This window comes from Kogia breviceps, chromosome 9 (assembly GCF_026419965.1).
Source record: "Kogia breviceps isolate mKogBre1 chromosome 9, mKogBre1 haplotype 1, whole genome shotgun sequence".
Classification (NCBI taxonomy): Eukaryota; Metazoa; Chordata; class Mammalia; order Artiodactyla; family Physeteridae; genus Kogia; species Kogia breviceps.
The window spans coordinates 98,702,429-98,729,265 of NC_081318.1; the positions used below are offsets into that span (position 1 = coordinate 98,702,429).

The window sequence follows — 26,837 nt, forward strand, 5'->3', positions numbered from 1 at the left end:
TAAAATCTGTATGGAGACACAAAACACCCCGAATAGCCAAAGCAGTCTTGAGAGAAAAAAAGGGAGCTGGAGGAATCAGACGTCCTGACTTCAGGCTATACTACAAAGCTACAGTAATCAAGAAAATATGGTACTGGCACAAAAACAGAAACATAGATCAATGGAACAAGATAGAAAGCCCAAAGATAAACCCACGCACGTATGGCCAACTAATCTATGACAAAGGAAGCAAGGATATACAATGGAGAAAAGACAGTCTCTTCAATAAGTGGTGCTGGGAAATCTGGACAGCTACATGTAAAAGAATGAAATTAGAACACTCCCTAACACCACACACAAAAATAAACTCAAAATGGAGTTTTAGAGACCTAAATGTAAGACGGGACACTATAAAACTCTCAGAGGAAAACATAAGAAGAACACTCTTTGACATAAATCACAGCAAGATCTTTTTTGATCCACCTCTTAGAGTAATGGAAATAAAAACAAAAATAAACAAATGGGACCTAATGAAACTTCAAAGCTTTTGCACAGCAAAGGAAACCATAAACAAGACAAACAGAGAACCCTCAGAATGGGAGAAAATATTTGCAAACAAATCAATGGACAAAGGATTAATCTCCAAAATACATAAACAGCTCATGCAGCTCAGTATTAAAAAAACAAACAACCCAATCCAAAAATGGGCAGAAGACCTAAATAGACAGTTCTCCCAAGAAGACATACACATGGCCAAGAAGCACATAAAAAGCTGCTCAACATCACTAATTATTAGAAATGCAAATCAAAACTACAATGAGGTATCACCTGACACCAGTCACAATGGCCATCATCAGAAAATCTACAAACAATAAATGCTGGAGAGGATGTAGAGAAAAGGAACCCTCTTGCACTATTGGTGGGAATGTAAATTGATACAGCCACTATGGAGAACAGTATGGAGGTTCCTTAAAAAACTAAAAATAAAACTACCATATGACCCTGCAATCCCACTACTGGGCATATACCCTGAGAAAACCATAATTCAAAAAGAGTCATGTACCAAAACGTTCATTGCAGCTCTATTCACAATAGTCAGGACATGGAAGCAACCTAAATGCCCATCGACAGATGAATGGATAAAGAAGATGTGGTACATATATACAATGGAATATTACTCAGCTGAAAAAAGGAACGAAATTGGGCCATTTGTAGAGACGTGGATGGATCTAGAAACTGTCATATACAGAGTGAAGTCAGAAAGAGAAAAACAAATATCGCATATTAACGCATATATGTGGAACCTAGAAAAACGGTACAGATGAACCAGTCTGCAGGGCAGAAACAGAGACACAGATGTAGAGAACGAACGTATGAAAACCAAGGGGGGAAAGAGGCGGGTGGTGGTGGTGGTGGTGGTGTTATGAATTGGGCGATTGGGATTGACCTGTATACACTGATGTGTATAAAATTGATGAGTAATAAAGACCTGCTATGTAAAAAAAAAAAATTAAAAATGCGAACAAAAAATTGTAAAGCTACCAGAGTGACAGCTTTGTTGTTGTTTTAAAAATTAATTAATTAATTAAGGTCCTTGACCAGGGATCAAACCCATGCCCCCTGTAGTGGGAGTACGGAATCATAACCACTGGACCGCCAGGGAAGTCCCCAGAGGGACTGCTTTAAAGGCCAAACAACTCTCTTTGGGATGCACAAGGTCTGGTACTCCGGGTTTTCACCACTCTGCCCCACTCTTTTATCATAATTTCTTAAATATGTCTGGCGCATATTAGGCGTTTAACCAATATTCACTCAAAGAATGAATGAAATGTCAGGATAGGGAACTCATAGGTCTCAGGAACCATGGTGTGTGTTACATTAAGGGGAGGGGGACTGTATAGTGGGAGGCACCATGAGGAGAGTCTATTGAATAACAGTGAGTTTAAAGACACTCTAAGCACAAAGTGCAAAGAACATCTTTCCTCAGCTGCAGAGGAAGATTAAACCCCCAGATCCAGGACAACAAAAATCAATGTATTCTCTGGACACTGTTCCTCCTCTGCTTGCCAAAACTGCTGCCACGTAACCTGGACTAAACTTGAAGTACCTCCCTCTCCTCATCTCTTGACGGAGTCGTCTCTGTGCGAAGGGAGTAGACTCTGCACTCAGGGTTTGACGTGGTAACGACAGTCAGGCCCAGGATACATTTCTTCACAGCTAACTGGTTTCATTTCCAACTGTATGACCTGTACAGTTAGTAGTTTCTGTAACATAAGGGAAATACAATTTGCTGCACATCTTAAAGTATCCTTTTTGGCATAAATAAAATATGTAAGATCTACAGTTTCTAAGTTCATGCTTGTTTTATTTTTAAATCAATTTTAGAAACAAGGGCATTGAAAACTGTTGAAAATGATTTGGCAGCAAATAACACGGGATGCAATAATTCGCGTGCAACAAGATCATTTGCCTCCAAGGTCGGTAACATTATTTTTACATAAACAAGAGTGGGCATTAAACATATCCTCAATTTATAACCCCGAAGCATAATACTGTTAGCAGTGTTTGGGGCAATGCATCATATGGTACAACAGAATACAGTAACACAAGATAATGCAGAAAAACAAAAAGAGGTCATATCAAATGAATACACGATCCTTTCAAGGACTGGAGAGGAGGAATGTTGCACAACATAATTCTGTGACATTGAGAAACAGAACCCTGTGATTTTAAAGCTATGTAACTCAGTAAAAATTACTAACTTCATGTACTTTCCCTCCGAATCTTAATTTCCCAGAACACAAAAATAATTGCTATTATTCAGTATATACTGGTGTAACATACATTTGTAGTTAATGTAATATACATTACAAACATGTAGCTATTGAGCACCTACATACTATATTCCAGGCACTACTTTAACCTACATTATTCTTAGGGCCCATAACAACTCTGCATTTTTCAGGTAGGGAAACTCTCAGGGAGGTGAACTTGCCTGGGGCCTCACTTTGAGCCCATTCAAGCTTCCACAAAGATCTTCATCTTAACACCAAACCTATTAGCTCCCTGGGGCTATGATCAGGGACTTGAGAGAAACTAGACACAGAACTGGACAACACTGCACTGACCTTGTTCCCTCTGCGCACTTCCAAGGTGTGTCGGATATCCGCTCGCTGTATTGTTTTATTTTTCTGACGTCCAGATCTTCACAGAATCGTTCAAGGACGCATTCCTTTAATATACTGAAATCTCATTCAGAGTCAGGTTCACGATACAAATGGGCGTTTAACACATGTCACTTAGATGATGAAGTATTCCCATATTAGAAAAATAAAAGCAAATCCCCCAGAAGTGCAAATCTCGTGCAGCACTGGGAAAGAATACACATTCCCACTATGATCAGAACCTGTTTATTGCAGCCAATACTCCCACCCCCAGTGATTATTTGGCAAGTAGTGGAAAGAGTCCTGGGCTGGGAATTCACTGGCTCAAACCATCATATTAAACAGGGTGAAGTCAGACAGGCCTTTGGGTTTTTCAGTGCTATACTGCATACATCCCTTGTGGGATAGCAATGCTGGCCTCGCCAAGCCGCGAGACAGCTGTTACAATAAAATGAAGAAATACACTTGAAGGTGTTTTGGAAAGTACATAAATGCTGTAAGCAATTATAAATAAGTGCTGTATACAAATGTATGACTACAGTTATTGTTCACTGGAGCTACAAAGGTCCCCACCTACAGATTTACTAAAATAAGGTGTGTCTTTAAGGATCTAGGCAACAAGGCAGTCGTGGTTTTAGAATGAGCAGATACGACAGACAGTAAGAGGTAGAAAAAAGCTCACATTTCAAACAGAAGAAACCTTTCTTCTGTGCCCAGAAGGGTTGTATTTGAGTCCCTGTCAAAATATAAGACATGCAAACAGTTTGAAGAGTGTTTACCTCGGGCACTAGGTGAGAGAAAATGACAGGCTTTGTAACCTGTGTGATTTTTACTGTCTGGAAAGGGCCCCACTCACACTGAGGAAAATGATCCCAGCCCTGATTCTATCCACCAGCACCCGGAACAAGCCTCATTTTCAGATTTTAAAAGTAAACTGTTTCAGAAAGTACCTTTTAAAGCATATTCATTTCCCCCATCTCCTCATAATGGTGTAAGGCAGATAGGTCATTTAATTAAGCCCAACTTAGAAACATTTATTAAGGGCCTATAATCTATCTAGCAGAATGCTAGAAGCTGAGATAGTCGTGAGAAGCAAAAGACAAGTTGAGCTGGGAATGCATAATATAATTAGATAAATAAAGCAAGCTACCTTATTGCAATTATTTGTTGCTCGAGAATTTTCCTTTCTCTCTCCTGCTTTATAAAGAAGCACGTATCATACTTCTATCTACAAGTCTTAAGCTTGTAATCATGACTTTTGAAGATGTTTTCGAATGACTGCAGTGCATATAAGACACTTTTTTTTTTTTTTAATGTAGCTCTCTGGTTGTGAAAATTACTCTAAAGAAAGTTGGAGTTGAAATCTTAATTCTGTGAGCTGATGATTATACTTGTGATGAGATGGATGTAGCAGTACTGTTCCACACACTATTGCAGACACCTGGGATACTATATCTGAAGATCAGGACATAGTCACTCACCTATGCTCAAAAAATGATAGTGGTATAAGCCTGTATCACAAAATTCTATACCATCTAACCTTTATCATATGCTTTGAAGCATATATTTCTTTGTTATACACTATACACATATGTAAATGTATGTGCATTATATACTAAGCAAACAGTCTAAAGTTCCATCATTTCTACAGTTTCTTAGTGTTAGCACTGGGTACTTATCACATAATTCAACCACGGAAACGGAATTCAAAACAGGAATTCAACATGTTTAGATGTATATGGATTAACTGTATCCTGATACCAAACACATTCATTCAAAATTAGCAAAATAACAGCACCTGTGATTTACAAGATGTGGCTTTAATGATTAAGACAGAAATTGTGAATTTTAAATGGCTCTTAATTCAATTAGTATTATTTTTTTTAAAACGTGTTTTTAAGACCAAATCTGAAAGACAGAGAGAGGTGCAAGTTACACCGGTTTTACTTAACTTTTTAAACTTGGGGGACTTTTAAGAATTCCTTAGATTATTCATACCACGAACACAAAAGCACAATGACTGTGTTTGTGAAATGTGGAACATTTGTTTTTGAAAATGTGGTCCAACTGTACAAAACATAATGAAACGTAAGATTTTCTTTTGCAAGATTCCTAGAGTGAATCCTAAGGATTTTTATGCCAAGTGTATTTTGGCATAAAACATTTGATGACTTTTTTTTCTTTTTAATATTCTGTTCTATTTGGCCAAGGTATGAGTTATTTGTAATTGCACTCACAGTTCTTTTAAAATTATTGATATGTAATTTAATTAAAACATTAAATACTATTTTAGAGCAAGAAGTGTTGGGAATACAATGTCATACAATTAATATAAGACAACATCGTTTTCCTTTCATCTCAGGTAACTGGATGGACTTTTGGATTGCTGTTATCACTTTGCCTTCTACAAACACTGTCAGTAGTAGCACATGCTATAAGGAAGAGTGCTACCAAGTCATAACTGTTAACTTACCATTTAATTCTCCTGTAAGATGGGTACATTTATCTTGGTGTGATCCTTGAAAACAGGCGTCTAAAAATACAAATCAGGCACCTAAATGTGATGTAGATGAGAATAAAATATGTGAAAGGATATTAAGGTATTTATTTTAGATCTATAATTTAAGAAAGACAGCTATCCACCTATGTTCACATTATGATCTATAATTTCCCACTGATAATGAATATTTGCTTCTCTTTGGGGAAGGACACAGAGTCTGAATTTAATAGCAGGCAAGAAATATAAGACTTTTCTCACCATCATCATCAAATCACTGCTAGTATAAAATAGGGATAATGATAGCACCTTGTTATGAAGATTGAATGGCAATGAATGTTAGCTACAACTATTACTGGAACTCTCAACCATTTCGGACCATGTAATCTGTTCATATTCAATCAGACTGAAATCTTTAAAATACAATTCAGAATATATATTGTTTAGAGGCAAGGAACGAATCTGTATTAAGTTAAAGATTTTCATCATGAACGTGAGTCAACGTTACAATCGATACTTTAACAGACTAAACTAATAATACATATCTGTGGAATGTGATGAATTTCAGTTGACTTGTATCAGTGGAATAAAGGTTTATAATGAACAAGGCAATCAGTGTGACTCTTTGAGAGACACACATTTATCAAACCCTTGGCCTACCACATGCAAACAGTTTAGTCCAGGGCCATCTGTACTCTACAAATCTTTTTTTGGATGGTGGATAGCTCTGCCAGGAACAGAACAAACTGTTTTTTAATGTGATCTCCTTCCTTCCTATTTCCTAGTCATGAAAGAATAACTGCCATAGATTTGGTCCAAAAAAGTAAGATTAAGTGAACAGTTCAGTTGTATTTAAACTTGGCCAAAAAAAAAAAAAAAAAAAAAAAGATAAACAAGGGGCAACTAATGCAAAAAGAATTCCTCTTGAGATGAAATCAAAATGGAATTTTACAAATGGTTTATGCACCCTAACTCTGGGCAAAGTATATACCCTCAATTTCTTGTGGAAGAAACTCATCATTTATATTGTGTGGATAGCAGCTGAGCAACGTTGCTATTTTGGGTGGGAGAGTTCATTACAAGAGGCTGCTCTGTGCCCTGTGCCATGTCTAACATTTACTATCTCTGACTCCTGGGGTACTAAACGTCAGTAGTTTCCCCAGACAATCTCCCCTCACTCCCCCAGATTTTCAAATCCTTCCAGGGAGAGGGATAATACACTCATAGTAGAGAACCACCGTGGTAGACAAGGACATAAGAAGTATTCATACAATTTGATGTTGGAATTATACTTCTTCACTGATTAAACCCAAGAGTTTACAGATTCAGTTTAGTAAACTGGATCTGAAATCTCTTTACAGCATTTCAGGAAAGGACAGTCTAGGGAAGAGGTACAGAAAGAGTCGTGGTTTAGAAAATGGATTCATCTACCACATCCTAGCTGTGATACCTTGGGCAACGTTTTCTTTCTAAGAAAGGGGTAATTATGCTATTCACCTCATAGGCTGACTGGGAGGATTCAATGTGCTATAATACATGTAACCTGCTTAGCTCAGTTCCTGGTACTTAGCAAACACTCGAATGTCATGGCTGTTGCGCGTAAAGGTAGTAAAGTGGAAGCTTATATATTTAATGGTTGTCATTCACAAGGAGCATGAATCCGTCAGAATAACGTACGTTGGGATGAACAAAGGTAAATTACGGCCGCCTCAGAAACAACTAAAAAATAAGACAAGCGGCCAATTTCTACTACTAGAAAGGTCTTATTTCTTGTTCTGCTAACTGGTAAAAGAAAAAGAAGAAAGTGTACACTTTCATAAATTCACAAAGCCTGAGATGAGCTTTCATGTTTATTGTTTTGTGCCATAGTTTAAATTCATCACTGACCCCTGTTTTAAATATATGCATTTCAGGAACTTCTACACTGCAGGGTTCACAATTGCTCAGCCTATGTCAAAATATTTTTTATGAGTTAATATTCAGCACAGGAATCTACAATGAAGAAATATGAAAATAAGGAAAGCAAGCGAATTCCTAAATTCTGAATCTAATGAATGTATTGAGCACCTACCATATTGATCTCCTCTAAAATACTAATCTATAATTCATGTTTTTACTGATTGAGGGAATTCCCTGGTGGTCCGGTGATTAGGACGTGGGCTTTCACTGCTGTGGACCTGGGTTTGATCCCTGGCTGGGGAACTAAGATCCCACAAGCCGTGCTGTGCGGCCAAAAAAAAAAAAAAAAAAAAAAAACCAAACATGTTCATATTTATTGAGACTAAATGCTAACCCAACTCAACATACTTAATCAGAAATAAATTTAAAACATTTTACATACGAATAACGTAAGACAAAATGTTAAAATGTAATTCAGTAACTCAACCAGTTACTGGGCGCCTACAACATCATCTAATCCAGAATCCAGGACCTGATTTTTCTAAATCAATATTATTTCCGGAGATTTAAATACCTTTATGCCAAAATAACACAGTAATGTAAATGCAATATTTGCAATATTGTAAATGCAATACATGCAATGTATATACATATTGCTGCACAATTAGATTTGAACACTTAAAATAGGTGTTCACTGCCCAAAGATACAAACAACACAGAACTATCACAGTCACGAATTACCAGTGAGACCATTATCTGATGCAATCATTTTTCACAATCTGTAGCACCCTGTGCATACTTCATAGATTAGGTCATTGCGACATTACTAACTGGATAATTCATAAGATGGAAAATCATGCTATCACCAGAGTTGCAATCACTGTACATATTGCTACATACTAGGAACAATCAGAAAATGAAATTTAAAAAAATTCCATTCACGATTGCACAAAAATTAATAAAAATACTTAGAAATAAATTTTACAAAAGGAGTGTACACTGAAAACTACACAACACTGCTTAGAAAAAAAATTTTTTTAATCTAAATAGAGATAGTCCATGTTCATTGTATGCTTCAAAGGACAGACACAACTGAAATACTCAATATTGTTACTATGTCAGTTCTCCCAACTTTATACATTCAATGCATCCCTATCAGAACTCCAGCCGGCTGTGTGTGTGTGTGTGCACACGTGCGTGCCTGCTGACAAGCTGATTCTAAAATTTATGTCGAAATGCAAAGGAATTAGAAAAGCCAAAATAAATTTGAAAAAGCACAAGCTGGAAGAATTATACTGTCTGATTTTTAAAGTTATTATATAGCTATAGTAACCAGGACAGTGTGGTACTGGTATAGGATTAATACATAGATCAATGGAACAGAAAAGAGAGCCCAGAAATCAACTCACGAATATAAAGATACCAGATTTCTGACAAAAGTACAAAGACAATTCTGTGGTGAGAGGATTTTTTTTAAACAAATGATGCTGGGACAACTGGTTATCCTTTTGCAAAAAGAGACAGAGAGAGAGAAATTTGACCCTTATTCACACCATAAACAAAATTAACTCAAAAGAATAAACTGATAAACTGACCATTAAAATTAAAAATTCATATGCCTGCTTAAAAGACACTACTGAGAAAATGAAAAGACAATCCACAGACTGGGAGATATATATATAGCTGGCAAAAGACCTCCATCCGGAATATATAAAGAACTCTTGCAACTTGATAAAAAGACAAACCAATTTAAAAATGGGCAAAAGAGTTGAATGGATATTTCACCACGGAAGATATACAAATAACTAATAAGTACCTAAGAAGATGCTCAACATCAATAGTTATTGGGGGACTGCAAATCAAAACCACAATGTAATACCATTACATACCCCCTAGGATGGCTATGATCAAAAAGACAAACAGGGGGCTTCCCTGGTGGCGCAGGGGTTGAGAGTCCGCCTGCCGATGCAGGAGACACGGGTTCGTGTCCCGGTCCGGGAGGATCCCACATGCCGCGGGGCGGCTGGGCCCATGAGCCATGGCCGCTGAGCCTGCGCGTCCGGAGCCTGTGCTCCGCAACGGGAGAGGCCACAACGGTGAGAGGCCCTCGTACCACAAAAAAAAAAAAAAAAAATACAAACAATACCCAGGGCTGGAGAAGATGTATAGAAAACTGGAACTCTCTGGAACTGCTGATGGGGATGTAAAATGGTATCGACACTTTGGAAAACTGGCCGTTTCTTGAAAGTTCAACACACACCTACCATACAACTGCTGCAGTCACTCCACTTCCAGATATCTACTTGAGAGAAATGAAAACATACGTCCTCACAAGGCCTGGACATGAACCTCACTGTAGCATTATTCATCATAGGTAAATACTAAAAATTCAAACCATCATTAACTTGTGAAGAGATAAAATGTGGTCTATCCATACAGTGGACTATTACTCAACAATAAAAAGGAGCCAACTACTGATACATGCTATAAGCCGGATGAGTCTCAAAAACATGCTAAGTGAAAAAAGCCAGATGCTTTTTCAGAGATTGTATACATACTGTATGATCCCATTTTTAGAAATATCCAGAAATGGTGAATGTATACAGACAAGAAAGCGTATCCGTGGTTGGGGCAGGGAATGGCTAGAAATGAGCATAAGGGAACTTTTGCAGATGATGCAATTACTCTAAAACTGGACTGCTGGATGGTGACACAACTCTATAAATCTACTAAAAAGTACTGAATTGTACAGTTACAATGGATGACTTTTTTGGTACATAAATTACACTTTGATCGAGCTGTAAAAAAGGAAAAAAGGCACTTCCTGTGAAAGCAGAAACTGATGATCAAATATGGGTGATGCAGGGGGTGCAGGTGGTCCTGAGAAAGATGGCGGTCAGTAAAAGTCTGCACAATGAATAATGAACTTTTGAACCTGGCTAATTGGGAGAGACAAAAGGAAAAGTTTAAAATGTTTATGAGTTTCCTCTTCATTATTATTTAACTTTCTATAGCCTTGGTATTCTTAGCTGAAAACTAGGAATAATAATAGTATCTCTTTCACAGGGATATAAATAATACAATGAGATAATGAACATAGATAGAGCTCTCAGTATAGTGCTTGGCCTGTAAGTGCTAGATATTAGCTATTAACAATCATAAAAATATTCACGTTTCCTCTACAGACGTGAAAGCACTTAAACACCTTTATGTTTCTCTACTTTCAGAGCTATGAGAGTTCCCTTAAAGTAAAAATGGAACAATTTAATAACCTCACCAGTTAGTTGTAATAAAACTATTAACAGTGGATAAATTTTGGGTTTTCAATCATTTTTCAAAATATAGCCACTTGCAAGGCATACACGGCTATATTTTTAAAAAATCAAAATTTAAAAAATGAGATATAACCATTAGCATGAATGAAAACTAGTTGATTTGAATGAATTTATCAAGCATAAACTGTTTGCCAAAGACATCAGTTAAACCTTACAGAGTGATATGCGTGAACAAGGAAGACTATCCTAATTTCTTCTTTGACTGACAGATATTTCTTTTAACTCATGTGATCAATGTTTACTTTTATAAATTATCACAGAATTATTGCGTTGGAAATAACCTAATTAGGCCATTTATCTGTCTTTAAAACATTTTTCTCATAAAGAACTGATCCTACTTTAAAAACAGTGCAATGAAAAATCCATAACCTACTTGGTAGTGAGTCTTCATCTTTCAGAAGAGTATTCTTTTACTTCTCTTCTTCCCTGAAAAGAAATCCTCTGCTTTTGGACAAAGGAAAGCACTGGCTTCCCTGTTAAGTGAAGGTTATCTCAGGTGAATTACACAGTTCTTCAGATAATCAGTTCCAAGTACAAATGGGGACAAGAATAATTGAAAATGGGTGCACCACCCAACTGGGTGTACCTTTTGTTAGAGAGTGCAAAAAGCTAAAGAGACAGGGACAGGAGCATGGAAACATACTTAGGTGCCATGCTGTGTGGTTTAAGAAAAAAGCTATGGCCAGAGTACACTTGTACCTTGTGCTGATCAAGAGGGAAATAATCAGCCAAGCAACTGTAAAGCAGATGAACTCCATCAGGTTTGGACAAGAATGCAATTTACATACTTGTAATACTTTATTGTACTTGAAATTTGCTTTATTACAATGAATACCCAGAAATATTCTGATTTCCAATTATTTGCATTTTTCTTACATGTACAAGTTGTTCTAGTTGTATATGAATATGCAGTATTTGTGGTCTGAAAGGACTATTTTACACTATCTTTAGAAATCACTGGTACTTTCATAGTTACTTATACTGTGTCTAAAAACTGTATTTTGGATGCTACAAATTTTTGTTTTTAGTCACATTACTAGCAGTGATACCTGTGAAATATTTAAAACTGTTAACTAGAATTATTTCTGGAGTATAGCAGGTTAGGCAAAATTTTGAGCACGGATCTTTAGGGGTCCTAGCCCTTCAGTCATTAGCAGCCTTACCCTAAGTGAAAAAGGGAGGCAGTTGTCAGCAACTGCTGGGGGGCACCCTATCCCCTCAGACTGCATGCTCACTTTTTGTGACTTCCTTCTCAGAAGATTCCTTTGACATCTACTTTCTCCTGGATAAAATGTGGTGTGGGAGAGAAGGAGGTACAGAGTGTAATTATAACCCAGGCCGGGCTCTCTCCACTCCCTAGGAGAAATCCCATCCAGCCCATGTTGCCTCTAGGGACAACTCTATCTGAAGTACTACTTTTCAAATTCTTTTCTTTCTTTTTTTATTCTTGCCACGCCACAAGGCATGCAGGATCTTAATTCCCCGACCAGTGATCGAACCTGCGCCCCTTGCAGTGGAAGTGCAGTCTTAACCACTGGACCGCTGGGGAAGTCCCGAGGTGCTTTTTTTCTTTTAAATAAATTTTATTTTATTAAGTAATTTATTTATTTTATTTATTTATTTTTTTGCGGTACGCCGGCCTCTCACCGCCGCGGAGCACAGGCTCCGGACGCGCAGGCTCAGCGGCCATGGCTCACTGGCCCAGCTGCTCCGCGGCACGTGGGATCCTCCCGGACTGAGGCACGAACCCGCGTCCCCAGCACCGGCAGGCGGACCCCCAACCACTGCGCCACCAGGGAAACCCTATTTATTCATTTTTAATTTTGGCTGCGTTGGGTCTTTGTTGCTGCGCATGGGCTTTCTCTAGTTGTGATGATCGGGGGCTGCTCTTCGTCGCGGTGCGCTCGCTTCTCTTGTTGCGGAGCACAGGCTCTAGGCGCGCAGGCTTCAGTAGCTGTGGTGCTCGGGCTCAGCAGTCGTGGCTCGCGGGCTTAGTTGCTCCGCGGCATGTCGGATCTTCCCAGACCAGGGCTCGAAGCCACGTCCCCTGTGTTGGCAGGTGGATTCTTAACCACTGCGCCACCCGGAAAGTCCTGGTACTATTTTTAATAAAGAATAACATCAGCAGCAAGAACAGAACTGAAATATTACCAGCATAGCATTTATTACAGAAATAACTGAAACACCCCAAAAGGACTGAGCTACAAAATAATTTTTATTTTCTATGTTTAAAGTAACTGTTAAGTTGGATAATTTATTACATTTTGTTTTTAAAACAGACAGTTCTCTGCTTCTTTGAAAAGAGCAGGTATTTTACCTGTGTAGGACTGAAAATTCATTTTCACACTTCTTCCTATTTTTTGCTTGTACATTTGCAGAATATACTTTTCAGTTGCCGTAAGAGGAAATAAAATGTTAGAGGCAGCTCTTCTCCTTTTACAAATAAAATATCTGAAGCCCAGAGAGGCTGTCCATCCTCCTGCAGGTCACAAAGAGAAGGGCTCTGCATCAGAGCCCGAGCTGCACCCAGACACTCAGCTTCTCCAGCATCTGTGAACCACGCCTCACTGCCCCTTCGCATCAATGTTGCAAAGACACAATATGACAATCCCCGAAGCTGGTTTAGCTCTAGCTTACATGTACAAAGCAAAGGACACTCACCTTTTTTCATTTCTCTTCACAAATCTAAAGATGGTGAAAGATTCACATGGCAGATAGGTCACACAACAAAGATGAATTTGATTAGCATAAACAATGATTCGGGCTGCTGTATATGTTATTAACCTCTGTGAAGTCCAGATGGTTAAAGGAGTTAAGGTAAAACAAGCCTGACATTTTTTTAAAGCATACTGTTGACAGGTATATTCAAATGCTACAGAGAGATGAAGGGCTACATTATGAATAATACATAATTTTAAAATGACATTCGCCTTTTAACATAGATTATTTCAATAGTTTATTTTTGTTAATGATGGGGCATTTTCTCAGTTAATTCAAATAATTACTTTCATAACAGTGAATGCCAAGCTAGAGCTAGAAAAGTTAACATACATCATTATCTTCGAATTTCAGGGGGAAAAAGTGGTTGATTGGAACTTCACCTATCTTTCAGAACCAAACAATGTTGAAATAAACACATTTGGAATAGAAAACTGTATCTGGCTCTTTCATATTTCAAATGTAAAAAAAGTCCTTTGATAGAGAGAATCCCATTTTTTTCTGCATCTGTTTAGATGATACGACAACAGTAGAAGGCAACACTTGGAACGCAGAATGTAGCTACTGAAAACTGAAGTGTGTTTAAAGAGATGAATTATTTTAAGAAGAAATTAGCTTTTCCACATGAAAGAAAATCAATGATCAAATAAATTTAACATGAGTATGGTGACTAAAGTAAAAATACCAAGTATAATGTGACAGCTTTCAGTCCTTGTTTGGCACATATATTAATAAACTTTCAAACATCAAACCATACAACACCAATATGTACGAAACCCAACTAGCACAGTAAGATTCCTAACGCGTGGTGAACTATTAACGTCATAAAAACCTAACTCCCAGATGAATTCTGCAACCACACACACCCTCTCTGTACTTTGCAAGGTGGTCCGAACACTGTCTTTTCAGGACTCCCCAGAATTCTAAGCATTTTAAAGGTCGTCATGCTGAACCCCACAATTCCTTACTGAATTCTGTGGATCTTCTGAACAGGCATGCAGTTAGGAGGCTACATATGCACACACTCATCACAATTTTGAAAAGAATGGAAGGCCTTCATACATGTCAGTTTTTAGTTTTATCCAATCACTAATTTTCTGCAGAGTTGTTTTTTCTTGACTTAATATTGTTGCAAGTTTTTTCATTTTTTCTTCATTTCTTTCTATGTACTTCAACCCCTCCAACTGCAGCTGATCCAGCTTTTCATTTCGACTTTCATCTAGAGGTATGTTTTCACAAATAACAGGATTAAATCTAAAATAGGTGTCAGGAGGTAACAGACCGTCAAGCATTACATGGACTTCTGTTAAAACAAACAGAGGATAGCGTGAATTAAAAAATCCAGTTATTCTGCAATGATCTAATTTTATGTTATTTACAATTATCCAATTTTAGGCAAATTACAAAGCCTTGCTTATTTCCACACTCCAGCTAAATAACAGCAGGAGTGAAGAATCCATAATATTGAATATAACTATGAAATGAAATTCATCTCCCAAAATACGCCATATAATTCTGATAAGTTAGGACCCCTGCTCCAGGACTCTCTTCTCTGTTTTCGGTCATACTGTTAGCTACTGCTGAAATGCCCTTCCAACCTTCCTTTTTTGGTTTTTAAATTTTTTTTTCATAATTAATTTTTATTGGAGTACATGTTTTTAAATTTCTTGAGATCATCTTTATTGAGGTATAATTTACATACAATAAGATTCACCGATTTTAAATGTCTAAATTGATGGGTTTTGACAAACGTATATACTGTGTTACCACCGCAACAATCATGACAGAACATTTTCTGTCATCCCAAAAGCTTCTTCGTGCCTTTTTATGGTTGGTCCTCCCTTACCCTTTGCCTTTTCTAGAATTTCATATAAACAGAATCATAAATATATATAGCGCTTCTGGGTCTGGTTAGCTTCTTTTACCCAGCAAAATGCTTCTGAAATACATGTTGCAGCATGCATCAATAGTTCCTTCCTTTTTATTGCTGAGTAGTAAAATCCACTGTAATGGATATAACACCATTTGTTCTCTCTGCTCTGGTTCTCTTCTGTTTTTAGCTATTAGAAACAATCCTAAATCATTTTGTAGATATATGGTTCCATTTCTCTTGGGTAAATACTCAGGGATGAAAAAAAGTTTATCTTACTAAGAACCACAACACTGTTTTCCAAATGGTTGCACCATTCTGTACGCCAACCACTAGGATATCTTAGTTCCCACTGTTCCACATTTTTGCCAAGACTTGGTCTGTCAGTCTTAATTTTAATCATTTTAGAGAATGTGCACTAGGATCTTGTGGTTTTAATTTTCATTACCCAAGAACTAATAATGTTGAAAAGTCTTTCATGTACTTATTAGTCACCTGTACATCTTCTTCAGTGAAGCATCTGTTCAAATATCTTGGTCATTTGTTTCCCCACTGAATTTTTGTTTTCATCTCTGTATATTCCTTATATTATACAAAGTAAGCATTTTCTATATATATTGCATCTGACTATACATTTGGTTCTGATGATGGATCAAACACATATTTTACTAATATTTTATTTCACTCTATAGCTTGTCTTTTCATTTCATTAAAAGTGTCTTTTGAAGAACAAAATTATAACTTGATGAAGTCTAATTTATCTGTTTTTCCTTTTATGTCCATGTTTATTGTGTCCTATCAGACTCTTTACTTAACCCAAGGTCATTAAGATTTTCTCCAGGGTATTCTAGAGAATTTGAAGTTTTAACTCTTGTATTTAGGTCTGTGATCCATTTCAAGTTAGGTTCTGTGTATGATGTGAAGGGTCAAGGTTCAATTTTTAAAATACAGTTATCTAATTGTCCCAGTACTGTTTGTTGAAAAGATTATCCTTTCCTCATTGAATTACCTTTGTCAAAAATCTTTTGAGCATACATGTCTGGATCAATTTCTGTACTATTAGGTACCATTGATCTTCTGTCTTCATGCAAATACCACCCTTGCTTACTGTAGTTTTATAGTCTTGAAATCAGAGGGTCTAAGTCCTCCAATTTTGTTTTTTTTTTTTCAAAATTGTTTTGGTTATTCTAGGTCCTTCCCATAGTCATATAAATTTTATAGTCATCTTGTTAATCTCTACCCCAGAAAAAGTCCGTTTTCATTTATATAGCAGTTGCATGAAGTCCATATATCAATTTGTGGTCTGCCACCATAACAATACTGAGATTTTCAATTCATGAGCACGGTATTGGTATACCGATTTATTTAGGCCTTCTTTAATTTCTCTCTGTAGTGTTTTGTAGTTTCTACTGTTCAGGTCTTGTGAATAATTTGTTAAATAGCTTCTTAAGTATTTAATATTTTGATGCTATTATAAATAATACCTATCTTTTATATATTTAATTTCAATTTCTTATTGTTCATTGCTAGCATGCAGAAATACAATTGATTTTTATTGACCTTATATTCTTCAACTTTGCTAAACTCACTTACTAGATCTAGTAGCTTTTTTATAGATTCCTTAGGATTGTCAGCATAGACAGCTGTGTTGTCTATAAATATTTACTTTTCATTTCTAATCTATATGCCTTTATTTCCTTGTCTTGCCTTACTGCCCAGAAAAGGACCTCCAGTGCAACACTAGCTAGAGGCGATGAGACATCTTACTCTGCTCCTAATCTTAAGTACAAAGGATTCAGTCTTCCACCACTAAACATGATGCCACCTCTAGTTTTTTCATAGAGGCCCTTTATCAGACTGAGGAAGTTCCCTCCTGTTCCTCATCTGCTGAAAGTTTTTATCATGAATAGTTGATGAACCTTACTAAATGCCTTTTCTGCATCTATTGAGATTATCATATTTCCCCTTTTTTTGGTCTGTTCATACAATGAATTATATTGATCTTTTTGAATGTTAAGCCAAACCCATATTCCTGAGATGTACCCTACTGGATTATGCTGTATTCTCCTTTCTATATATTGCTGATTTCAATTTATTAGTATATTTTAAGGACTTCTGCATACATATTAATAGGGAATATTGATTGGTATTTTAATGTTTTTTAATAATGTTTTTGCCAGGTTTAGGTGTCAGGGTAATGCTGGCTTTAGGAAATGAGCTGGTAAGTATTTATTCTTCTTCTATTTTCTCCATGTTTTTGTACAGAATTGCTGTTAATCTTATCAACTGTATTTTTCATTTCAGACATTACATTTTTCACTTCTACAGATTTGATTTGGGTCCCTTTCTATATCATCCAATCATGTTCATATCTTCCTCTATCTCACTGAACACGGAGTATACTTAGACAGCTACTGTAACATCCTCTGTCTGCCAATTCTCTCACAGGTTTCATATCTAGGTCTGTTCTCACTGATCGGATTTTCTCCTGGTTAAATGTATCTTTTCATGCTTCTTTGTATGCCTGGTAATTTTTTAATTGCATGCCAAACATTGTGAATCTTATATTTTTGTGTGCTGGAATGTGTTGCATTCCTTTAAATATTGCTGAATTTTATTCTAACAGTGGATGCTGTTAACTGGAACTCAATTTGATCTCTTTGAGAATTGCTCTGAAGCTGTGCTAGGGTGGATCCAGAGCAGCCTTCAGTCTAGAACTAATCTGATGTCACTACTGAGACAATACCCTTCTGAGGACTCTACCGCACATCCCACATATTACAAGGTCTTTCTAATCTAGGTGATGGAAATCTGAGCTGCCTGGTCCCGTGTGAGCCCCAAGGGTTGTTCTATTTAATCCTTTCTGGGGTAATCTGCCTTGGGTAGTTTCCTCACACGCTTGCACACAACACAGATCGGTACTCAAGGGGACTCCTCTGCATAGCTCTAGAGCACTCTCTCTACGAAGCTGCCTTCTCTGTAGTATTTTGCCCACAAATTCTAGGTCTCTTTGAATCCTAAACTCTGTTTTCTGAGAGGCTGGGACTGTCCTGCTTGAGTTCCCCACTCCTCGTGCTATCACCTAGAAACACTTCCAGACAGCAAGTGGGGCAATCATGTGATTACTTCATTTATTTTCCTTCTCTCAGGGATCAGTGACCTTGCCACCTGTCATCTGATGTCTGAAAACCGTTGCTCTGTACAGTTTTCTAATGATTTAAGGTAGGAAGAAATACATGGCTCCTATTATTCCATCATGGTCAGAAGTTGAAGTCTGAACCCTCTTTTAAAATGTCCAAACCCTAACTATCTTTTAAGACCCATATCAAGTCTAATTTGCTTCTTGTAAATTGTCTACTGCAATCTAGTTTAGTTTTTTCATAGGCTTAATTGTCTACATCTGTTCACCATTTATTTGGCACTTGATAATATATTAGATTGAACCAAATGAAACTGCTGTTTGGATTGAACCAAATGAAACTGCTGTTTCTATACACTGATAACCATCTAGTATCAGCAATTACATATGTTTCACTCTTAATTCTTCACTAACTAGAGTGTAAGTGAATGAAGGCAGCATTTCATATTTCTTGAAAATTTCAAACGAGCCCATCACATGGTTTGCACAAGGTATACATGTAAGTATTATGAGACTGGGTGATCAAAGCTATTTTTTTCTAAGAAGACTGCTTACGGTAAGAATATTTTATTGATCTGACAACAAAATTTCAGATAGTGAAAAATCCAGAATGTCACCTTTTCTTGGGTTATCATTTAATAGACAAACATCCTTAGTGGGGAGTTTAAGAGCCTCATGTAGGCTAATGACTCAGTCAGTAACATGATAATAAAGAAAGAATGAGATTCAGAAGCAAGGGGCTGTTAACTGGAAACAATTCCTTTTACAAATTCAATAACAGATTTCACATAGGACTGAAAAATAATATAGTAAAATAAGGAGATCTAGACCTCAAGCCCCAAACTAGAAAGTCAACAAGTACTGACTGCCTACTATGTGCCAGGCATTGCAGTCAACATAGTTAACAGGATAAGTTCCTGCTTACATTCTGGTGGGATATAGTGATCATAAGCAATTAACCAAGCAAACATGCCATATATTGGGTTGGCCAAAAAGTCTGTTCGGGTTTTTCATATCGCCTTACTGGAAAACCCGAATGAACTTTTTGGCTAAACCAATACATCCATAATGAGATAAATGCTGTAAGAAGGGGGGAAAAAAAGCGGGGAGGGGAGGGGAGGAGAGGAAGAAAGAAAGAAGCAGGATAAGGGGTTAGAGTGAGTGGGATGGTGAGGGGTTTAGAAAGTGATCAGAAAAGGGCTCTCTGGGGAAGTAACACCTGAACAGAGACCTGAATGAAGTGAGGGTGGGAATGGAGCATGTACCTGGGGAAGGCCTTACAAAGAGAAGACAGCAATTCCCTGAGGCAGGAGCCTTCTTAGCAAGTTTGAGAAACAGCAAGAGTTACAGTGTAGCTGGACACACTTTATGCAGGAGACACGTCTTGAGAGAGGGGGAAGACATGCATTCAAAGGCCAGGTCCTTCCAGGGCCTGGTGAATTTCAGTGAATGAGGCTTTTGTTTTAAGTGTGATGGGAAGCCTAGATGGTTTTGAGCCGGGTAAAGATATGATTTAATTTACATTTTGAAAGGACCACTTGGGCCTTTATATGAAGACTAGATTATAGAGGCAGCCAGAGTGGAAGTAAGGACTTATTCCAGTTTGCCGCCACATTACTAAATAACCGAATTCCATAAGTACCCTGATTCTCTCCCTGTTACCATGTGTTTATCTGAACCAACCTGACGCCTTTCCTTTTCCCTGTTTCTTAAGTCTCCAACCAAGCCTTTGTGCTATTCCTGCTTCAGCTACTTCTTCAGCTGTAAGAAGGCCAAGGTAGCTCTAGCTCCCACATGGAGAAGTCACTACTGCAGGGTTACTGGGAAGAAATGAGTGAAGAGAAAGAGAAACGACAAACACCTGATCCCATGTGCTTCCTAAGCGCTTACTACAGCAGAGACATAACAACATACTCTTTGCAGTGAGCATCAGCATATTCTATCAAAAATTGAATTCTAGAAGTACGTTAAGGCAGCAAATAAACAGACTAACCTTCTGTGTCTGTAGCACTGTTGATAACATTAGACAGTTTGGTTTTCAGGCTCGTGTGTGTCGCGGTGTTTCTCACGTCACTCTCGTAACGTCCAGTGCCCAAGGATACTATGCACTCTAACGGGATGTCTGGCCAAAGACATTTACACTCGTGTATTGCTAACGCTGAAGGGTTATTCAGGAGCAAACCTCCATCCTGCAAAACATAAGTCAAGCAAATACAGGACAGAACTCTTCAAAGTGAAATTCTCTTTTACAAATATGAAAACAAATTGTATTTTCAACAGTTTGAAATTTACTCACCAGGAAAGCTGAACTATGTAATAAACTGAACAAATTATTTAAAAACAAGAGATTCCTTTCAAGTGAATTTATTTTATATACTACAGCTGCAAAAGAAGTCATGTGAAAACCCACTGGCCTCACTGGCTTTACTAAACTTTCCTTTCCTGTTACAAAATTCTCTGAACTTCTTCTCGGATTGCACTGTATATTTTGCTCAAAACTACTGAAATGAACTGAATTAGTTTTTAAAGATTTTTATCTTTGTTTAGTGGTTAATATAGATTCTATATAAAATCTAACAAAAGAATTGTGGTTCTACCAAACAAACAAGACCGGTTCTTTCACAAGTCTAATATAACCAAATTTATTAATTTAAGTTGAAATTTTATTAACAATACAATTTCAAAGTACCAAATTCATTTACTGCAGATATAACCTAAACAAAGTGGGCAACTTTATATTTCTAAGCATTTATCAATGAATGCTTCAAAATTAGCATTGATTTCGAAGACTCCACAAGGCAAGAAGGGTAAAATATGCTGAAAGAGTGCTGTAAAAATGTAGTAGAATAAAAGTATGTAACCAAAGACAAATATCATGATATTGCTTATACGTGGAATCTTAAAAAAAAAAAAGATGCAAATGAACTTATTTACAAAACAGAAATAGACCCACAGACATAGAAAACAAACTTACAGTTACCAAAGAGGAAAGGGGAGGGGGGAAGAACAAATTAGGAGGTTGGAATTAACATATACACACCACTATACATAAAATAAACAACAAGAATGTACTGTATAGCACAAGGAACTGTATTCAGTATTTTGTAATAACCTACATGGGAAAAGAATCTGAAAAAGAATAGATTTATATAAAAATGTACAACTGAATCACTTTGCTGTATACCTGAAACTAACAAGACATTGTAAATCAACTATACTTCAATTTTTAAAAATTTCAAAAAAAAAGTATATTAACTAGTCTCACATTCCTGGGATAAACCTCACTTGGTATTAGTATATCCATTCAATTTTGAAAAGCTATAAAACTGTTAGAAATTATTCCTTCTAGTAAGCCCAAATCTCCCTCCCTGTAACCTGTACCTACTAATTCTAGATTTGTATTTTGAAGCTATACGAAATTCAACATCTTATAATCCTACGGTCTGGCCATTCATGAATTACTTGCAGTTTTCAGGAGTCACATTCTCTTGCCTTCAGGCTCTGCACATGCTGTCAACTCAAAATTCTCCTTCCCCAGCCCCCTTCTTTGCTCAGCTCCCACTTATTCTTCAAAACATGGTCCAAGAGTCATTATTACAGCAAGAACCTAACTGAAATAATCCTAACATACTTAGTAGAAAACAATCCATTTCTACTGGAAGATAAGACAATGCTGAATTCTGTACCAGTACATCAAAAAAGAATTTTGAAAAAACATGCTTTCTGCAAGAATGGGAAGAGAAATACAACCTTAAATTGTCATGCAGTAATGCAGTACATATTTTAAATGAAGGCACCTTTATTACAGTAATTCAAAGAGGCCAAAAAGCATGTCGTGACTATAGTTTTGGGGACCACTATCCTTGTGTGTCCTGAGTTTGACAGCAGATGAACTGAGACTATATCTGCTGGAACCGATCACCCACTTGCCTCAAAGAACAAGCAGGAACTAAATTCCCATGTCATTTGAAACTCCACGTGCCTTGTTACTGTAATGGCATTTAATTCTCTGAGCTTCCCGGCCACCAACACAGTCCAATACTCCTTCCCCGCATCCTAAAGCCTTCCACTGTGCTCTGTGGAATTGTTAGAACTCCCAACGTAATCTCACCTACTTACGAAAGTGAAATGTGGCTCTTCCCTGACATCATTTCCCAGGAGGTGTCGATTCCTTCATACCTCAGTGGCTAGGAGGAGGGATGACGTCTTACTTGTTTTAGCAACCCTTCCAGACCATTATTAGTCCTAATCCACTTGGGAAATCCACGCTCTTTAAAGGCTCTGCTATTCAGCCAAGCCACCACTTCCTCATCACTGTTGTCACCTAGCAACCTCCCCAGTCAACTAATTAAGTCAGCACCTGGCTCACAGACTTTCTATCTATCCCATGTAGAAAGGGGTGGAAATCCTTTTTACTACCCCATGTGACTTCACATATTTATAACACCTTGGACTCTCAGTTCTCAATCTTATCTTCAAAAAATATTCTTTGATCTACTCTCCAAGATCACACATTAGCTCTTGTTATCAAAATAAATGGAATCATGCAGTATGTGGTTTTGGGGTCTGGGTTCTTTCACCTAGAATAATGCTTGTGAGATCCACCTGTGTCATTGTACATGTCAGTAATTAATTCCTTTTTTACTGCTGACGAATATTTCATTATTCGGATGTATCACTGTTTATCCATTCAGCAGTTGAAGGGAACTATTTTTAAATTTAGCTATCTATATATCTGTTGAAAGTCATGAATTGGCTAGGCATCTGTATTATTCAACTGCAAAAATCTACTTGGACTCATTAAATGTGGATAGTAATAAGTTATTTCCTAAAGGCTTTCCCAAGTACAAATTTTAATTTAATCCTTTCAACTATTTCCTTTGTTCTCAATTAATATGAATGATACCCATCCTATATTTCATTTCTAATTTAGCAAGAAAGTTATTTTTTTATTATATTATTTTTATCTTAAATTCTATAGTTATACTCTGTGTAACTTCTAATCATCTGGGTATTTTCTTTTCTATTATTTTATTTATTTATTTTTAACATCTTCATTGGAGTATAACTGCTTTACAATGGTGTGTTAGTTTCTGCTTTATAACACAGTGAATCAGCTATACATATACATATATCCCCATATCTCCTCTCTCTTGCGTCTCCCTCTCACCCTCCCTATCCCACCCCTCTAGGTGGTCACAAAGCACTGAGCTGATCCCCCTGTGCTATACAGCTGCTTCCCACTAGCTATCTATTTTACGTTTGGTAGTGTCTATACGTCCACGCCACTCTCTCACTTCGTCACAGCTTACCCTTCCCCCTCCCCATGTCCTCAAGTCCATTCTCTATGTCTGCATCTTTATTTCTGTCCTGCCCCTAGGTTCTTCATGACAATTTTTTTTTTAAAATTCCATATGTGTGTGTGTGTGTGTGTGTGTGTGTGTGTGTGTGTGTGTGTGTGTGTGTTAGCATACGGTATTTGTTTTTCTCTCATCTGGGTATTTTAAATGAAACACTTCTTCATTATTATAAAAGCTATAAAGAAGGATTAGAGAAGACAAAAAGGGGAGAAAAGAAGGGGCAAACAAGGTTTACCAAGAATTGATAACAGTAAAATTAATCCCACATCAAAAGTTGCCAAGTTTTCAATAGTTTTAATAGCTATGTTTCAAATTAAATTCCTGTTCCTTAAACTTTACTTGCTTTCCATCAAAAAAAGTGCAGAAGTTAACATTTTTGGTGCTCACTTTAGTCCAGTGGTGAGGCACACCATTCCTTCAGCTCTGTTTACAGTTACCCTACTCTTGTCAGACGCCTCTGCCATCAGCAAGTCGTTAGGCTAACGTTATGTCTACGGGATCTCCTGAAGCCTTTCCATTCATTACAGGATTCATACGCACAGTTAATTATTGTGTACTTGGTGTTTGTCAGCCACTGCTCCTGCTAGGTGCTGAGGTAAAATAGACTTGAAAAATAAACTTATTACATAAATTGATACTTATCTTTTAGAAGTACACACACGATTGTGTTTATTTTTTGTTTTGGTTTTTGGTTTTTTTTGTGGTACATGGGCCTCTCACTGCTGTGGTCTCTCTTGTTGCAGAGCACAGGCTCCAGACGCACAGGCTCAGCGGCCATGGCTCACGGGCCCAGCCGCTCCACGGCACGTGGGATCTTCCGGGACCGGGTCACGAACCCGTGTCCCCTGCATTGGCAGGCAGATTCTCAACCACTGCGCCACCAGGGGAGCCCCCACACGATTGTGTTTTAACTGCAGTACATCATGCATGTACTTAATAGCCTAATATTTTTAGATACTTTTTATTGCTTTTAATGTATATTTAATCATTTCAAATCATAAATCAGAATTCATATCAGAAAATAACCACTGGGCAACACGAATGCCTCTTGATCATCTCATCTTATATTTTAGGTTTACTATTTTTATTTTATTTTGTTTTTTAAGAAACTTTATTTTGGCCGCACTGCGCAGCTTGCAGGATCTCAGTTCCCCAACCAGGGACTGAACCTGGGCCACGGCAATGAAAGCGCCAAATCTTAACCACTAAACCACCAGGGAACTCCCTATAGGGTTTTAAAAAAATTTGTTTTTTATTATGATAAAATATATATAATATAAAATTGGTCCTTTTAACCTTTTTTAAGGTTACAAGTCAGTGGCATTAATAACATTCAGAATGTTTTACAATTATCACCACTATTTCCAAAACGTTTTTATCACCACAAACAGAATCTGCAACCATTAAGCAATGACTCCCTATCCTCCCCTCCCCATCCTATTTCTATCCTAATCAACTATTCATTCTTCATACATAAACTCAGAAGAAGACTTCTTTGTAGAGCCAATCCTGACAAAATAAATCACATCTTTTACACTACTTCTTAACCCTGTACATATTTTTATTACTGAATTTATCATCTCATTCTATAACTGTTTATATATTCTCTTGGTTTGAGCTATTTGAGGGTAGGATCCAGGAAACACAAACAATATGCTAGCAATTATTAAAAACCTTTATATTTTTTATGGTTAACACAGGGCCTGGCACTGAGTAAGCACTCACTACATTTTTGTCCAGTTATAATGAAAATTATTAGCTTGGGCTTCCCTAGTGGCGCAGTGGTTGAGAGTCCGCCTGCCGATGCAGGGGACGCGGGTTCGTGCCCCAGTTTGGGAGGATCCTGCATGCTGCAGAGAGGCTGGGCCCGTGAGCCATGGCCGCTGAGCCTGCGCGTCCGGAGCCTGTGCTCCGCAACGGGAGAGGCCACAACAGTGAGAGGCCCGCGTACCGCAAAAAAAAAAAAAAAAAAAAAAGAAAATTATTAGCTGTGGCCTGGCACAGGCATAATTTAGCACAGAAAATGCTAGGCAGGGTCCTTCTGCTAAAAACACTCTTTATCTGGAAAGTTTATATGAAATATCATAATTCATTTTATGTTAATGTATGCTGAGTTCTGAACCTAACCTTTTAAAATGTAAATAAAGCCTAAAAGAAATAATATATTAGAATCTGCCATCAAAACCTTCAGTGCAAGCTAATTTATCAAGATCTTTCTCCAGACAGTGAATAAATGATTTAATTTTGGAGGTAGAGATGGAAGAAGATAACAGAGAAGGGATATGCATATGACCAAACCCATCAGATTGTATATATCAAATATGTGTAGTTTTTTATTAATCTTACTTCACTAAAGCTGTTAAAAAGAGAGAAGGGATAATGTTGTGTAAAAAGTATTATTTGATAAATATGATGCTACTTGGATAGGGGTAGAGAAATAATACATTGGAAGCTACTCAGAAAGAATTCTTCCTACTTTATAATTTCCTAGGACATCTAATAAGCCTTGTAATACTGTAATAACACTCTTCTCTTTACAAACACAAATGAAATCTACCCATCTACTGACTCATACCTCTTACTTACAGCAGTGCTTTCAATAACTGTTCAAATAGAATATAAATGTATAACTTATACTTCACCTGATAAATGTGTAATTTATACTTTACCTGAAAAAGGATATGAACTTACATTAAAACGTATGTCAGACATGACAGTTAAAAAGGATTTTAAAAATGAGACTGGAAATACTGAATATAATTATTCTAAGAACTAAGGATAAGAGGATTGTAATAAGTAGCGTATTTCAGTTTTAAACTTCTTGGCAACTTTTGAAGGGTTGGAAAGGAACTTTTTCTTTGTTTAAGCAATTAAGA

The 26,837-nt window shown here is 37.2% G+C and overlaps 1 protein-coding gene and 1 long non-coding RNA gene across 4 annotated transcripts in view; both read right to left on the reverse strand.

The window, feature by feature from the left end:
• Positions 1 to 1,825: 1,825 nt before the first annotated feature.
• LOC136794801 (uncharacterized) lies at positions 1,826 to 5,662 on the reverse strand. Its single transcript, XR_010842014.1, has 3 exons — positions 5,617 to 5,662; positions 3,108 to 3,879; positions 1,826 to 2,243 (listed from the first exon to the last, which is right to left on the reverse strand). It is a non-coding gene; the product is annotated as an uncharacterized lncRNA (long non-coding RNA).
• A 7,409-nt stretch (positions 5,663 to 13,071) lies between these two features.
• The window catches only part of PNPLA8 (patatin like phospholipase domain containing 8), a 139,239-nt gene continuing 125,473 nt past the window's right edge, over positions 13,072 to 26,837 (reverse strand). For all 3 annotated transcript variants that reach the window (XM_059074802.2, XM_067042870.1, XM_067042869.1), the window contains exons 9-10: positions 20,595 to 20,790; positions 13,072 to 14,895 (exon numbers count right to left, since the gene is read on the reverse strand). In XM_059074802.2, the coding sequence (XP_058930785.1) occupies positions 14,621 to 14,895; positions 20,595 to 20,790 (471 nt within the window). In that variant the 3' untranslated portion in view covers positions 13,072 to 14,620. The remainder of the gene's footprint in view (positions 14,896 to 20,594; positions 20,791 to 26,837) is intronic.